This window comes from Alligator sinensis, unplaced genomic scaffold (assembly GCF_000455745.1).
Source record: "Alligator sinensis unplaced genomic scaffold, ASM45574v1 scaffold717_1, whole genome shotgun sequence".
NCBI lineage: Eukaryota > Metazoa > Chordata > Crocodylia > Alligatoridae > Alligator > Alligator sinensis.
This window is the reverse complement of record NW_005841961.1, coordinates 946623-964716: the sequence shown is the minus strand read 5'-3', so window position 1 is coordinate 964716 and position 18094 is coordinate 946623. Positions and strand designations below refer to the sequence as shown.

At 40.1% G+C, this 18094-nt stretch overlaps 1 protein-coding gene across 1 annotated transcript in view; it reads left to right on the top strand.

Moving 5' to 3' along the window:
* Positions 1-18094, top strand: part of CNGB3 (cyclic nucleotide gated channel beta 3) — a 61515-nt gene that overhangs the window by 38049 nt on the left and 5372 nt on the right. The window contains exons 9-13 of the mRNA XM_014518510.1: positions 4345-4486; positions 6156-6315; positions 7185-7282; positions 9410-9493; positions 13063-13181. Coding sequence (XP_014373996.1) covers positions 4345-4486; positions 6156-6315; positions 7185-7282; positions 9410-9493; positions 13063-13181 — 603 coding nt within the window. The remainder of the gene's footprint in view (positions 1-4344; positions 4487-6155; positions 6316-7184; positions 7283-9409; positions 9494-13062; positions 13182-18094) is intronic.

The following is an 18094-nucleotide window of genomic DNA, read 5'->3' as shown; positions in this document are numbered from 1 at the left end:
TTTTTTGTTTTAACAGTAATTTTAGAGTTATCCAGTTGCTGTACGGCCAACAATGATGATTTCCAGACATACTAGCTGGTAGAAAGCAGAGCTACTAATACCATTGAATTTGGAAACTCTCTCTTCTGGCTCTTTTTGTTTTCTTTTCACAATTACATTTCTTCATTTTTTACACAAAGAACTGTCTATATTTTAGTCATGCAACTCTGATTTCAGATTAAAGAAAAAACAATAAACTAAGGGAAAGGGAAACATATAAAACCTGTATCTGAAAGATAGTAAGCACCACAGCTAGGGACAGACATTACACATAAACCAGTCTGAGTGATCAGAAACTGGTTTAAACCTGTAACAGAACGTAAGTTCAGTGCACATAAAGTTGCACTGAATGTAAGTTCAGTGCACTCTGATTTCAGATTAAAGAAAAAACAATAAACTAAGGGAAAGGGAAACATATAAAACCTGTATCTGAAAGATAGTAAGCACCACAGCTAGGGACAGACATTACACATAAACCAGTCTGAGTGATCAGAAACTGGTTTAAACCTGTAACAGAACGTAAGTTCAGTGCACATAAAGTTGCACTGAATGTAAGTTCAGTGCACATTTCAAAATGGCTGAAACTGGTTTAAGGTAAACCTGGTTGAATGTAGAATCAGACTTAACTGATTTGGGTCAAGCCAGTTTGTGCAATGTCTGTCCCAGACCCCTTCTTGGTTTAAGTTAAACCAGAGTCCCCCCAGCATCCCAGATGCTTTGCAGCCCTGGGCTGTGCTGTGCTGTGCTGGGCTGGGCTGGGCTGGGCTCTCTGCTCCAGAGAACAGGGCTAGCCCCACCCCTCTGCTCCCTAGCTGGAGCTCTGGCAGAGACTGCAGGTACAGCATGGTCTACCTGGCTTCCCCCTGCCCCCCCACCCTCACTGCTCGATGCTTAAGCAGGGATCCTCCCCTCCCTCCATCCTATCTCCCACAGCACAGACCCCAGCCCCACAGACCCTAGGCACGTGGTATGCTAGCTAATGCTGAGAGGTGTCTGTGTGTGAGTGTCTCCAGTTTCACAGGTACAGGCAGACAGAACAGTGTGCATTTAGGGCTTTTTGGAGCTAATCTACAGGTCAGCTGGTAATGTCCCTCCATTCCTTCTTTGGAAAAAGCTGTTTAAGAAGAGCTTGAACTAATGAGAGAGGGTTTTGTTTTGTTAATGGGCTGATAAAAGCTGTGTTATCAGCTCCCTGCACCACTCCCTCACTTGTCAGGTTTGCAGATAGTATGAAGATTGAAAAGCTCAGTATCTTCAACAGATGTATGCACTGCACAACCCCCACTTTGCCTCAGAGTGCTAGCCAGGGGCTGGGGGCTTGCAACACTCCCATCCCTTGAGCAGAGAACAGGCAAAAGCCTGGGATGGTGCAGGCAGGGTGGGAGTTTACACCCCTCCCTAATCAGAGCATCCTGCCGGGTCCTGGCCATGCCCCCTCTCAGCTCAGCATCATAAAAGGGAAGGGAGGGCTGCTGTAGCACCGCCTCCCTCCCCCCCAGGCTTCTAGCTTGAGCCACTGCAGGCGTGTGCCTGCATTTCTTCAGTCCAGAAGGAATGTCTGTAAGGTTGCAAACCGATTAAATCTAGGCAGGATAAACTAACCTGAAAAGATTGAATTAATTCAGGCTCAGGCTTTTTGAATATCTGTCCCTAGCCCAGATGACTCACCCTTGTGAAAAGTCTCCTTTGAAGTAAAAAAAGAAAAATCACTAAAATATGCATGCTGCTTTAAGCATACCGGCACTGGTGGATGGACACTCTCTCTTAAGTGTGCATGCACACAACATGGAGACCAACCCCTGATGTTCCTGTGGCTCCCTCTACCATTATCACTGAATTCTCTGCTCTGTACAAAGGTCCCCTGGCATAGCCAAGAACTAGCATTACATTATCTATCATGCTGAATGCCACTGGTCTACTATGTTATGTTTTCTTTGTTAATTTCTCAACGTTGCTAGTCCAGGAGTAGCAATACTTTCTTTCTTACACTTACATTCTTAAAGCTACACTTTAGAATATGTATGACATTCCCAATATGTTCAGTGAGTTTGAAACAGAGGCATAACAGCCAGGTTCTGAGACCTGGGTGACAAGGGCAGGGATGGCTGTGGCAACTGGGCTGGCTGCAACAGCAGTCCTCGTAGCCCCTCTAAGTGAGCACCCAGTGTAAGGTCTGGGTTGTAGGTGGTCCATCCTAATAGTTAGGACACCAGGGAATACCAGGAACCAGAGTCAGAATACAAGGTACCTGAACTGAGGGAGAATTCTAGGAGTAGAGCCTAAGTCACAAGCCAAGTCAGGGTTCTAGATTCAGAGACTAAGTTTCCAAATCTAAGGGGGGAAACTGAGGGGCAGAATCTAAGCCACAGGCCAAATCAGGGATCTGGAGTCAGATACCAAGTTCCCGAAGTCTTGGAGAATCTTTAAACAGCCACAGTCAAAGCAGAGCTGGACAGGGTCAGAAAACCAAGAGCATAGGCTGCAGGGAAGCTTACCACAGCAGACCTTTAAGTACAACACTTATATGGCCATAGGTGGACTTAAATGGGGAAGTGGACTCTCCTGCCACAGGTGGACATAAATGGGGAGGTTGCTATCCACAGGAACTGATCAGGAGGCCTGAACAGTGGCTAGTGGCAGCCCTGGTGGGACTGCCAGTTAGAGTCTCTGGCAGGGCTAGCTAACTGGGCAATTAGTCCTGGGTGCACTACCTATTAGGGCCCCTGACACTCGGGGCTGGTACTCAGGTCACCCACCGCTCATTACTTTACTGTTTTGGGACATCTTATTAAGCATTAACTAATACACTTCATGTGGAGCTCCGTTTGCAAACAGTTTAGGGACATTATGTTACCTGTACGACTGTGATACTTGTAAAACATGAACATAATGTTTTTTACAAGGGGCATACCCCACAGAACTGTGATAGAAGAGCCACCAATTGCTCTAACTTTGCTGAAAGGGGGCTAAATGGTGACATTATGAAACTGCAAATAATAAAGAGGTTTAATTTAATTAACTGCTCACGCCACAGCAAGAGAAAAGAGACTATATAGGCAATGTTTTAGTTTTTTTAAAGGAAAAAAAGAAATAAATAAGAAAGATGATTCTAGCTACAAGTAGATAATTGTGGTAAAAATGATCAATACTAAATTTCATTATAGTAAAACCAGTCTAAAGTGACCAACTGACTAGCAAAAATCAATTGCTTAGTAGATGCTGGTGTTTAACTGAAAGGTCAATTAAAACTATATTAAAAGCTTTGGGAACACTTTAAAGTAGTTTCAAATGGACAATTCCTTATCAGAGATTACCTTTAATGCAGGTTTCACTATACTTATACAAAACTGCCCCTTCACAAAGCTCAAGTTGTACTCTATAGTTTATCAATCACACTACCTCTCCGAGGACTGGATATATTTGGTATTAGTAAGTTAAAATTTAGTTCCCAAATCTGCAAAAAGATCACCTTCTTTCAGGATTCAGTGCAGACATTAAGACATGTACCAAAGCTCCTGTTTTCAGGAGAGAGATCTGAAAAATTATGTATTGCTAATTAATTTTTTTTCTAAATAGAATACATTTTATTAAATGTAAAAAGCCTTGCTTGTTCATGAAGCTGAGCTGAGGTCATATGTAAAACTGAAGGCTTTATTGTACAGTTGGGGAAAATGGACTTCATTTCCTAATAAGCTTAGGACAGTTAAACATAGTTTGTTTAGAGCCAGAAGATTGTGTTATAAATATAAATTAAGTTGTTTTAAATTATTTTTAAAGCTTCAATTTCTTACTAAAAGGTTAAATCATAAAAGGAAAAAGCAATACAGTTTTTCATTAACATTACAAACTTATTTCAAAAAACCTAATTTATGCAAGTGGGTGGTAGTGGGACACCATACCATGTTTCAAATTAAATTTGGAACTGAGTTAATGTTCTTCCTTAAAGACACCATGGCATCTTTGGCAAAGAAAGGGAGGTAGCACTGGTGCCACAGCTAAATTCTAGTATCAATCTGATTTTAGTTTAACTAAATTATAATCTAATCTGATCTCCTTTTTAGTAGTAATGTAGCGACTAAGAACTCCAGTCATAAATTAAGATGCTAGCATGCTAAAACAATACAGGGGGAAAAATTTCTTGGCCTAAAGATTTTATAAACTAAGTATAAGAAAGGAGGAAATGGATGGAATACAGATTGACTGACAGGTTTCAGATTAAGACATCGAAGTGCATGCTTTCTTGAGCATGTAGGTTGTTCCATTGAAATCAGTAAAAAAAAAAATGTATGCTGTTTGTATCCACAGGTACCTGAAGTGTTACTACTGGGCAATTCGCAGTTTAATTACCATTGGTGGCCTTCCAGAACCACAAAACCTGTTTGAGATAATCTTTCAACTGCTGAATTATTTCTTGGGTGTCTTTGTGTTCTCCAGCTTAATTGGTCAGGTAAACCAAGAAATTAATTGCTAGATTTTCATTAGTATAAATCATTCCTATGGAATGATGATGTGCAGAGGGTTAGACTCAGTGGCCTTGAGTTCCCTTCCAATTTTATTACTTTAAGTCTCATTCATATACATAATCTGGAATACTAGATCTACAAAACTCTGGATTACAGAGAGACTGAAAAATCCATTCAGAATTGCTGCCTTCTTTTCAGTCTTATTTTTTATGCTTGTTTTTTCCTAACGTTATATTTATGTACACCAGTTATGCCATGTGCCTCCCTTAATAATTCACAGTAAAATCCCAATCTTCCAGGTCCTGGTTCCAGTCCCACAGTTGGATTCAGGCTGATTAAACTCAGTATAGAGGTCAGCTTCTATGGATCAGATTGCAAGATGAGAACACATGAATTGTTTAAACCATTTCATATGAAATGCCTTTGTGAGCCACCTAGCCTGGGAGAGCATTATTTATTAGTTCACCCGCATGGTTAAACTGTAATTTTAACATCTGGTTTTGCATGTAATTATAGACATTATCTGCATTAATGTTTTTATTTACATATAACACACTGGACATTATTCGGCAGGATGATAAAGCATCTTTGAAGACAATCTAGATTGTAAACTCAGAGGTTACATTGGCTATCTGCAAGCCTAATATTTTTTCTGATCTAATCTAAGTCCCTTATTAAATCCCAAGTGAACAGCAGACTTCATGCAAAATGGGCTTCCACACCAGTGCAGTGTCAATCATAGGATCAAAGCCTCAATAGAGATTCGTGAATATGTTAGCAACAGTCAATAGATAATGCCTATGTTGTAAAAAGGGTTTAAAATTACTAAGCAAGCTGTTTTCTTTTCTTTTTATAAATCCACAGCAATGTCTATTGAGCTCCATAGAGTTACTTTCAATTTGCAGTGAATGAGAACAGAATCTGGCACACAATCACAACACCCATTGGTCATTAACATTTCAGGATATTCTACTAATGATGTAGCTGTAGTTGTAGAACAAGAGAATGTGCTAATATTACATACATATATATATATATATATATATATATATATAATGGCTTTTTATTGAACTTTGCATTCCTGTGCTCAGACTTTTAAGATCAGCTTCCAGTTCAAACTGGATCTTTATGAGCAATTCAAACACAATTACCAGAAGAAACATTAAAAGACTCTTAACTTTAGAAGTATCAGCTGACAGTGCTACTAGAACTTAATGCATTTCACCTCCACTTCTGATTTGCTGTTGTTCAAAGAAGGGCTTTATTAGTAAATTTTAAAGGAGTATCTTTATTTTAAAATATTTGCTTCCATCCAAAATATCTTACTTAGAAATAACAAATAAGGTAACTATTTTTCATGCTAACTTGGCAACATGAGGGAGAAAAGTGTGTTGAAAATAGTAACTATTATTGTACATATATAAAAAATTAGCAGCAGGATTCCAAGGCAGTTATGATATGGGAAACAACTAGCAAACACTTACTCTCTTCTTAAAAAACCAGATAAAATGAACTATTTAATATAGCTGGATTTCTAATTAATCAATCATTTGTAAACAAACATTTTACTTATTTTTCATGGTAACAGCAAGGGATTGCAACTGAGATTATTTCCACTGAAATGTGCTGTGTAGTAACAACTGATATTTGCAGATGCGGGATGTAATTGGTGCAGCCACAGCAGGGCACAATTACTATCGTTCCTGTATGGACAACACAGTCTCCTACATGAACACCTATACCATTCCAAGAATGGTTCAGAATCGTGTGCGAAACTGGTATGAATATACATGGGACTCTCAAGGAATGCTGGGTAAGATGACTCTTAAACCTCTCACCTCCAATCACACAGTGATGACTCACAATTGAAATTTGCTATATAGATCTAAGTTACATGTAGTTTTATTTGTTTTCTTCTGAATGGTGTAGGGGAGGGGAGGAAAGGGGAAGACAGGATATATAATTCACTTCAAAACCCAATCCAATGTGATGCTTGACTTATGTATGTTTAATACATCTGGCTAGTGTTCTGGAAATAATGTATAATTTAAAGCAAAATTTTTAGTGGAAAACTACATTCCCTCTTACAAAATATGTATTAGAGAGTTAATCTATTATATTCTCTCACTATGTTATATATATAATAAAGGTCTGTCCAATTTGAAGCCCCCAGGGACTGTGCTAGTGGGGGCTACACCAGGCGAGCCATGGGCCACTGGACTGTGCCCTGTACACTGATTAGATGCTCCTCCCCACACTGTTCCATGCTGTTATGCCCCCCACTCCTGCATTTGGCATACCCCCACTACAGCCTTGTGGGGGGCACAGTATTTCCCCCACTCTTGCACATGGCCTGGATCCTCCTCAGCTCCCCATGCTATGGCACACTGCCCCACTGCCTGAAGTGGAGGCAGGAAGTGGCAGTCAGAAGATGCGGGGGAAGACTGGAGGCTCCAGTTGCTATTGCAGTGGGACCAACTCGGGGAGTGGTGGGAAGGTGAGAACCTGGAGACCACAATTTAATCCTCTGCAGGCTGCATGTGGACTGTGAACCACCAACTGGACAGCCCTGATATAAGGGATACAATCTACCTAGCTGTAGATTGTACCTACCTCCTTCTCCATTTTTATTTGTACTTACCCTTTGTAATTAGGGATTTGGGACTTTCTTTTCTCTTGCAGATGAATCAGAATTAGTGGAGCAGATGCCAGCCAAAATGCAGCTAGCCATTGCTATTGATGTGAACTTTGCCATTGTCAATAAAGTTGACTTATTCAAAGCAAGTACTTTTAAAGGAGAATGACGCGAAATGCTGTACTCGTGAGATACCAAATCTAATTTTACATTTGTTACAAGAGACATGTTATTATTTAAACATAAAAAGGCAAAATATGGCCAAAATCTGCAAAGTCTATGGAAACTCAAGTGCACTGGGCCAAGTGCTTGTGTCTGCATCCAAAGAGGAAGCCAAAAAAAAAAAAAATAATGAGTTAAATGAAATACTATGTAGTTATATCAGTATGGTTAGGCTGACATCAGAGACCAGGTTTAGAGGTGACAAAGCGGGGTGTAGTTTGCGTGTCATTTCTGGGGAAACTGACCTTTGGGGTGCAGAAGAGTGTGTTTAAGCCAGACCCTCCCTCCTCCCCTCCCCTCTAGAAACTACTAAAAAAAGTTAACTTTGGTAAGATCTACATCATCTTTCGCCCATTTTTGCCAGCCAATTTTGTTATCTTTTCTGAATGTCAACAGGAACCTGATATTCTGGACACTGGCAGCTTTATGTGAATGGACTTCCTAATGACTTAGTAAACTGCAAGAAAATTAGGGATGATAGCTGAAGACTGGATCTTTGTCAGACAATTAGTAAGAAATGTCATGTTTTGCCATGGCAAAAATGCAGAATCATTATATCTTAGTTTAGAAAGAAAAAGTAATGACACACAATAGCTTTAATACTAAATCCTTTGCCGAGGGTAATAATGAGCAGTTAAAATAAGACAAGATCTCTCACTAGTATAAATATGTTGCTCAACCATCCATGTACCTATTGAAGACGTGGAACTTGCAGATTTACACCAAGAAGAGATGTGACCCATCCTCTTTACTGCCAGTTAGAGTATTATTATTAAGTAATAGTCAACACATAGTCCTTGTATACAGCTTTGGGAGGTGGGGGGAGCTTCTGCTACCACAGCAACTACCAGAGGAAAACCACCACACAGCATGCACACCTGCCTGGCAGCTCCACTTCACTGGCTGTGCTGGAACAGTGTGTTGTGTATCCTGAAAAGGCATGGTAGCGGAAGCCTTATGGTACAGTCAGAGTAGATCTAGCTATGCCAGTGGAAGGAAGGGTCTTCTGTGCCATGAATTTACAGTGTGGACTAACACATTTTGCCAGCTGAACTTAAGCAAGAGAGTATAGATCAGGCCTACCATAATCCACCATAGCAGACTAGGAACCAATTTTTTAATGAAACATTGGACAAGTCACTTATCCCTCCTGAGTCTGAGATTTCTCTTAGTGAAATGGGCATACCAGTAATTTGTTCCTAACTCTTGGGAGCATTTCAGGGATACATTAACTCATGACCAGCATGTAGTAAGGTACTGTAGGCATGAGGGCCTACATGCATTAATACCATCCCTCTGTAGCAGGCTTGCCAAAATGACATCAAGCCACAAAAAAAAAGTCTCCCATGTCACAGGTTCTATTTCAGAAGTTCTGACTTTGTGACACTCTGGGGGTGGGATTTTCTTCTGCCCCTAAATCCTCTTGGCTCAGGAAATGGGGCAGGTGTCCAACACTCATTTTCAGCTGATAAAACTGTGGCCAATGCCTACTTTGATCCTCTTATTAGCTGCTGCCAGACTTTTGCACCACTGCTCTAGGTCCTTAATTACACCAGTAGAGGATTAGTTTAAAACAGTGCCCTTTATCTCAGGTGGGGACAGGATGCAAGGTTCAGCAAGAGAATTTTCCAGTATGGTTTTGTGGCTCTTTATGACTGAGCAGTGCAAAGAGTACAAAATAGACTACAGCAGTATTCCCTCAGGCTTAATTACAACACTAGATGCATTCAAAGACTAATCTGAGTGTCAGATGCAATGACTTCTCACATTTAGACTATTCTTTCATGAGGTGAAAACCCAGAAAAGATAGGGTTGGGGTCTTTAGACAATACAGTGATGGCCGTTTCTATAACTAGTTTAATAGGTAGCTCCTTCACAAGTTTCTCAGCCCCAAGAAATTGATCTTTATGATGTTTAAGCTTCACATTTGGCTCCTGCAACCTTGGCTCAGCACACTCCTGTACAGCTGTCTCTTGCTGCCCTGTGTAAGAACCAGTAATCATATCAAGCACTGTACCAAGTACAGCACAATTGTAATTATTTTTAACAGGGGTGTGATACTCAAATGATTTACGACGTTCTGCTAAGATTGAAATCCATTGTGTATTTACCTGGTGACTTTGTCTGCAAAAAGGTGAGCTTGTCTATTTATCTTTCATACACAAGAGCAATAAACATATAAGAAGAGTTCAGATATAGGTCAAGAGCATGCTTTAAACAAAATTAATCCTGGGTGAATTATATAGTATAAAATAATTATGATATTTTGAGTGATAATAATAATAATAAGCTCTCAAGTTTCAAGCTGGAACAAGACAATATGGATTTTATTACTTATGTTATCAAATAAAATTTTGGTAGCCAGGGAAACTGCTTTATATACATACAATTTATCTGGTGACACATCATTAAGGTAGAATATTTTAAAATAGAAGAGTTATAGAAGATACAAGTTACAAACTTTTACATGCACACACGAAATTTGGCTACTGAGCACAATCTGTGATGCTAATACATTCCCAAATTTAAACATTGTATATGCTCCATCAGTTTAAATATTTGTATTGTAGATGCACTCTGAGGCCACAGTTCAAATTGGGTCCCAATGCACTAAGTGGCTTAAAAACATACAGGGACATGGTCCTGTCCCAAAAGACTTTACAGTCCTGCAAAGGCTAATGATGTAATTACATTTATGCACTGGGAATTGTTCTATTGACTTCAGTGACTACTCAACGTGCCTACCATGAGACTTGTGAAGTTTAACATTAGCCTGGGCTTCATGGAGCTTACTGCATGGTGGGGCCTCAGATAACAAAAGGAGGAAGGTAGATGGGGTATGAGGGATGCAATCAAACCTATGCAACGAGCTCTTTGGGACAGGGACCAACTTTTTGTCCAATGTTTATAGAGGACAGTGGGATCCCTGGTGCTTTCCAAAATTCCCAGATACAGCCCCAGTATGGTGGGCAGCTGTTTTAAGCATGAAAATGACACTAGCCATTTACCCAAGGCTAGGTTTTCAATATTAAAGGCACTACATAGACCAGCATAGGCATACTGGTTAGTTCATGCTGAAACAGCCCACACTGATTTGTTTACACTTCATTAAGGCTTCTTACCCTGGGATTAATTGCTCACCACACATGTTCTTATTGCCAAACAAGCTCATTATATAAGGTATTACTACTACCTTAATACAATAATAAGTGGTTACACCCAGTAATACACCTAGGGGTTCAGATCAGGTATCTCAGCTGAGGCTTCCTGGGGCAGGGCAGCAGCTCCCCCAGTAGCACCTTCCTTCACTGCTCCTACCGCCCAGCAATCCCAGGAAGCATGTTCAGACCCCCACCCCCCCCACTCCACTTCATTAAAACATGAGGCCTTTTTAAAATTTACTTTCTCTTTATTTCTTTTACATTTTTATTTTTACTTTTTATTTTATCCTTCAGTGGCTGACTTCCTTCATTTCCCCACCTCCATTTCCTTTCCACTTCCCATTTCATTACCCACCCCCCATCCCATTAACTCTTTACCTCCCAGCTTCATTCCCTCCCTCTCCCCAACCCATCTCTTACACACCCCAACCTAGAGCAGGGATAGAAGCCTCCCTGACTCAGTAGCTCTGTAGTGGCAAGTCACAGCTGTGGCTCCTAGTCAGGCCCCCGCTCACCAGCCCTCTAGTGGCAAGTCACAGCTGTGCTGGTCAGGGACAATCAGAGGTTTTTAGCCATAAGGTGCGACTGCTCCAAACTCAAACTAGCACTAACACCGATCAACATTTGAGCAGCTCAAACTGCAAGGTGTAACAAGGCCATAATACACAAGTGATAAAAACAGATTAAGACCTTGATCTTGTAATTAGATTTATATGATCCTTAAATATTAGATATAAATACGGTGTTTTACACAAATACAACATTCAGGTATGGTTTACAGCTAAAAAGCAGGACTTTGAGGAGCTAACCCAATTTCTATTAATTCAAACAAAGCTGTAACTGGATTCTCATACAGAATTTTAAAGAAAAGTCACCAATGGATTTAGAGAGATCTGGATCTGGAAAGACTGGCATACCAGGCGCTGCCCAATTAGCTTGCATAAAGCATTAAGCCTGGCAATGTGATCTAAAGGAATGAGCATAGAGTTTGGATTTAGAAGCCCTAAAAAGCTCTAAAAGTAGACTTGGCAGAATTTCATTTTTATTTTTTAATAATTTTGACTGATATCAATGTTTATTTTAAGCATTTATTTCCATTTTTATCAGTTTAAATTAACAAAATAAAGATCTTCTGCCCCCAAGATGGCAAATAAACAATGAAAAGGCCAAGAAAACTCCAAAACTTGTATCCTTTCTAATTACAGTCTTTCTGTCCATGTACCAGTCTCACCAGTAGGCTGGTAACCTCTTTTTAAAGTTTTTCTCCAGTTCTCTGCAGCTGAGTTGTTCCACTCAGGTATCAGGAACTCCCAGCCACTGCTTCTAGTCCAACTCCAACTCCAACACCAACACCAACACCAACACCAACACCAACACCAACACCAACACCAACACCAACACCAACACCAACACCAACACCCTTCCCTTCCCTTCCCTTCATGCTGGACTTCAGGTAGGGATTTAAGTAGCCTGTTATCTCCCTCCAGTCTGCTTCCTGGAACCTGTGAACAAGCAGCTAATTGTTTAACTGATGAGTCATTAGGCTGCCTCCTGATTTCAGCTTTAAAGAGACTGGCCCCCTATACTCCAGTTTGCAACTCCTTTTTGTTCTTCCCCTCTATTTTAATTATTAAGGATGGAAATGTTTCTTCTTTGGTCTCTAAATGTGAGGTGAAAATGCCATTTAGCAACATTTACCCCAAAAATCAAATCCTCACAAGCTTATCGAAAAGCCATCAAACTGTAGTATTGCTCTATTAAAGTTAATTCACTTCTCTGCCTCAGTTTTCACATCTGTAAAATAGGAATAACATCTCCATTCCTATTTCACAGGGATGTTGTGAGGACTGTTAATGTTTGTAATATATACCCAGTTATCCTATCACACTGTCCTTTTACCCATTAAATTATTGTGATACAGCTGCATTTCATTATGTATGCTGATTATATCAATCCTTTATATCCAGTTACAATTTACTTCATTTGGGTACTAGCAAAATCTTCAATTGGCTAGTAAATATACAAGAAAGAGTAGGAGCTTTGGTTAGTTGATTATTCTTGATATTCCTTTTAAGTTCTATAAATGATGATTAGAAATAAAAAGTCTGAATTACAGCTAAGCACAAAATTCTTCATAAACCATTTTCTGTTAAACTTATTATTGAGTCACTTCAGATCCCATCAGAATTAATTCATGCCAATGAAAGCTAACTAGTACAATGTTAATTATATGGCCACTTCCCATAGATGGGACGGATTTCCTTACTGATGCTGAATAATACCTCATAATACTTCAGTAGGTATTAACACTAGTAGGACTGCATCTGGAATAAGGTGTTATTCAATGAGAGTTGGGATATCACAAAATGATCTTTCTTTTTGCATTAAAGTGGTGAATTTACATGCCAACATTTTTACACACATTTTTTACATTAATTTTTGACACATGGGGTTCGGTTAAGTTATATTTGTCAGACTACTCAAGAAAGTGTTTGTTACTTTGCTGAAACACAGGAGGTTTCTAATGTATTTGTGCATTCAGGGAGAGATTGGCAGAGAAATGTACATCATCAAACAGGGAGAAGTTCATGTTCTTGGAGGCCCTGATGGCACAAAAATCCTTGTTACTCTGAAAGCAGGAGCAGTATTTGGGGAGATCAGGTACTCCTATAACTGTTTTTAAGTGCTATTTTTTAAAGTTGGTCAAATGCTCAATGTAAAAATCTGTTTTAAGACTGTAATTCCACAAATATGGTTGTCATTCAGTAAGTCAAACTTTTAGTGAATAGTATTTATTTCATGTAACTTCTTCATAGTAAGCAGGATGGCTGCTGAAGGGAAGGTATGATAGAGGGATGAGAGCAGACAGGTTGACAAAAAGAATATCTGACTTAAAAGTTTTCATGATGTAGATAATTTATTAAGAACTGCTGGGGTATGATAACCCAAAAAGACAAATACCAAGGAAATGAAAGTGTACAAAGGAAAATTTAATGGAATCATCAAGAATACATTTTCAAGTAGCGAGCTCTGAGAGGGTGAATAACACATAACGAGTGTTCTAAACCTGGAACCAGACAAAACCCGCTGGAACCTTCTAAAAGAATAATTGTTCCATTTTAATTGTTTTATTGTTTGTACAATGCCATAAGATGCCTTCAAACACCAGGGCTAGGGACAGAAGTTACAAATAAACCTGTTTAAGTGATCAGATATGGGTTTGAACCTGTAACAGAACAGACATTCAGTGCACATAAATCACTTTCAAAAGGGCTGAAACAGGTTTAAGATAAACCTGCTTGAATGTAGTATCAGACTTAACTGATTTGGGTCAAACTGGTTTATGCAACTTCTGTCCCAGACCCCTTCCTGGTTTAAGTTAAACCAGAGCCCCCTAGCATCCCAGCATGCTTTTCAGCCCTGAGCTGGGCTGGGCTGTGTTGTCTGCTCCAGACAGCAGAGCTGGCTCTGCCCCTCTGCTCTTTAGCCGGAGTAGCGGTGGGGTGTGGCTAGACACTGACTGGCATGGCCCCCTGAGGCAAAGGGAGCAGAGAGGGGACTTATCACCCCCTCTCTTCCCTCTCCCACTGAGGGACCGCAGCTGGGCTCTGTGACATCCCGGCCTGGCAGCATGGGCAGGGTCTGGCCAGGTAATGGGCTGTCCGGGCAGCTTGGAGGGACTGGTGGGCCCCAAGCCACCATAGCTGCCACCATGCCCCATCCTGTGAAGGGAGCAGAACTGCCCTGCTGGGCCAAGCCAACTTCCCCTCGACCCCCTGCCCATCAGCTTTCCTCCAGTCTTGCAACTGCTGCCGGAAGGAAGGGAGGGCTGCTCTTGTGCCCCTCAGCTTCTGGCCTGAGCCACTGCAGGTATGTGCCTGCATTCCTGGAATCAAAAGGGAATGTCTATTCACTTGCAAATCAATTTAATCTACACAGGTTGTTAGACTAACCTGCAATGACTGAATCAATTCAGGCTCTGGCTTTTTGAATGTCTGTTGTTAGCCCAGATAATGCAAATGAATTCTTCTTTTTACTAGAAAACACAGAGCTAAAATAGCAAATTATCTCAGGTTATTTACGAGCCTAAATATAGATTTAGAAGCTGAACCTCAGATGCACAGGTTTTAAAATGCTAGTGAAGTATATTTTTAAGAGGAAAAAACAAAACAAAACAAACACCTGGCAGTCTTTTCTTTTCCTTTTCTTTTGAGACATACAGAGTGAGAGAGAGAGAGAATTCTTCCTCACATACCATGTACATTTTTCATGTTTTCTAATTAGTTGCTGTGCCAAATGTATTAACTCTTTTGTGTCACACAACCTTCTTATTAAAGCCCAACACTGTGATTAAGCCTGTGCACCTCCTGCTGAGGTCTGCATGAGGAAAGAGTAATAACTGAATCCAGGTGCTGCTGCATATGAACCTTGATTTCTCCCAGCTGCCACCCTGTTATTGTTAATCCCCTTACTGTAACTTTAATCTGCCTTTTGAAAACCAGTAAACAGTTCTATGCCAGTTTTAAATGTCTCCTTTGCTTGCAGCTTTCCTTGTTGTAGTGGAAGTGTGCCAGTTTATTTAGACATGAACATAGTACTTTGCCAATGCTCAAATCTGCAAGTAGCAAAAACCTGATCTAAAGTTTCTCATAGATACAGGGGTTTTTCAGATAGAGGGAAATAAAACCATACCAGCTGTTTGAGACAGAGCTATTATTTTAATCAATTCTTCATGACAGTATAAGAAGAGAGCAATAAAACTCAAAATACAGAATTATAAACTGTGAGAAAAGGTTAGAAATCTGTCATTGTTCACTAATGGGTAGGTATGGAAAAAAATCCCCAGACTTCCAACCTTGACCAATTTGTCCTATTATTTCCATCACTCCTCTTTCTTTTAGGGAATTTTCCTCAACTAAAAAAATCCAAAAGTCAGAGAGAAGTAGCTTCTTACTTTTCACTTACCAACTTTTGAATTAGCCAATGGAATGTCAGATAAACATTGATCTATTCCTAAGTAAGAAATAATTGTTAAGAAAACAGTTGGCCTCATTTTCCCTCCTGTATTTCAATGGAAAAAACAGGGACATTTTCACTAAGTATTTTTTCTAAAGTTGGAAAGGGTGAGGATTCAAACTTTTGAACCAGCAAAAACATTTCAAGTGGGTGCTTCCATGAAGTGTGCACAATAACCAAGGTCATATTCCCAACACACAGTTACCCTCTCTGCCACTGTCATCATTTCAGTAGGAAAAATCCCCACCAGTGATAAACATTTTTCCTGACAATAGCATATTATCCTTCTAGGGACACTAATATACAGCCCCCGGGCTGGGGGCCCCAGCATAAACAATAGGCAATGAATTGGTCTGAGGAAGAGGAAGTACTCATCAGTAGGCAGATGACACCACATTTGGAGAAAAATCGCTCAGCATGTCATTGGGAATCCACATTGCCTACATGCAACATGCTTGAAACAATGCATTTCTATAACAGGTCACTGTATAAATACTACCAAAATGTTCCAGGTCCTATGTAATAGGAAAATTAACATGCATTCCTTAACAGATTCAATCAGCTGAAATTCTGCTGTTACACATCCACCTATCTTCTTGAGTGATGTGTTGCCAATTCCCAAGAGAAAAAAAGCGGCACTGCTTTTAAAAACAAGCCCCAAACAAGCTCAACCCATTTCAGAGAGGGGAGTGGGGATGCTTATCAACCTGAGACTCAAAAACTTAAAGTAACTTTTTAAAAAACAAGCCCAGTTCCTCTTATAATAAGTGGACTTGGCAACACTGCTCATGAGGATGGTACTGAACTTTGCTGGTTTCCTTTTGATCTCTGGTTAAGCACTTTTTTACATGAACATATCAACAGCTTTTCCCCTTCTTTTTAAATTGGGGGGGGAGGGAGTGGGGGGAGGAGAGGACAGGAGAGGATTCTTACTATTTAAAAATGCATATAAATTATCCTTTAAAATATTTCTCTGGGAGAAGAAGAGGGAAAAGAGTTAAGGTTCATTTCAAGGACTTAAAATTTTTTTAAATATGTTCATGTTTTTATTAAAATGCATGTAGGGGCTAATTTCAGTCTTGTGTTCAAATGGGGCCTTTTGCTATCAATGTTAATTCTCAACAGATGTTACACTTGTCTCTGGATAAATATGCCTGTGTTTTTGCAAAAACAAAAATATTCTGGGATTGGTACAACATCCTTCTAACCGGGGTTTAGCAAGTGGCTGAATAAAGTGCCACCTTTCTGCCATTGATTCAGTGATGTTATCCTGATGTAACTGTGCAGACATATGTTGCAATATCCTGGGATAAACTATTATTACCTCTTATTCAGGAAACTATTTTTGGATTTACCTTGGGACAATGGACCTGGACATTTGTATGCTTGCATTTTGTCCCAGGATAAATGCAACATCTGTTTGCAGCTGGGGAAACTAGAAACAGAGACTAATTTATAGAAACTGACTTCAGATTAACATTTTATCCCTATTACCATGCACCTAGAAGAGGAAGGGGTAATCACACACAGCCATTAAAAGATTCTCTGAGAACAAATCATGCCATACAAGCTTGATTTCTTTTTCTGACAGACTGACTTGGATGTACAAGAGACATGTGGTGAACATAAAATACCTGGACTTCAGCAATGCTTTTGATACAGTCCCATGTGGCATTTGCTGCTACACAGGACAGCAAAGTGAATCTATGAATTTTGTTTGCAGAATATAAGAAATTCCTTGCTTTGTATCTGTAGAAGTATATATAATGTTATTTGGATATTCAGCTCCTCATGCCTGACTCTTGTTAGTGAAGCATCTCTGTTTTATCACTTCCAAAACAAACAGCTGTCTCCGTCTCCCTCAGACAGACAATTCACAAGCTGTCAGGGGAAAAGACCTCCCCCATACATGCCACTCAACCTGCCCAGGTCCAAACATGGAGTGTGGTGTGTGAGAAAATCTTCGAAGTCAGGGACAAACAGTTATTCATGTAAGAAACATAAAACTCGCTGAGGGAGTCATTCAGTTAGGGTAAATGACTCTTTCTATAATTTAGCTCCACGATTCTTTATTTCTGATGTTAACGTTTTCAACAATAAAAATGAGGCAATGCCAAATTATGTGGAATGTAGAAAACTTTGAGACTAAATTGGGTGACAGGCTTGAAGCAAGGGGCATTTGAGTGGTCTTTCTCTATCCAAGACATGGATTTTCACATTTCTAGCACTGCTAGTACAACAGTGACCATTTATGAGTAGGGATCTACTGAAATTGTGATTTTGCAATTTTTGCAGAAACTGTAAAATTAGTAGGTCCCCTGCAAAAAAGTGCAGGGACTAGGAAAAAGGCCATCAAATGGGGGGAGGAAGGGAGTTGCAAACAGAAAATGGCAGGAAGCCCTGGTGTGCTGAGGCACGGGGTATGGGGGAGACGAGGAAGATTTTTATGGTGGAGTGTGGCAGCTCCCCCCATGTCTTTGATTGGCGGAGGGGCCCCAGAAGTCCCACCCCTCCCCTAAGAGTGACAGATGGCCATCTGTCACTCTCTGGAGAGTGGC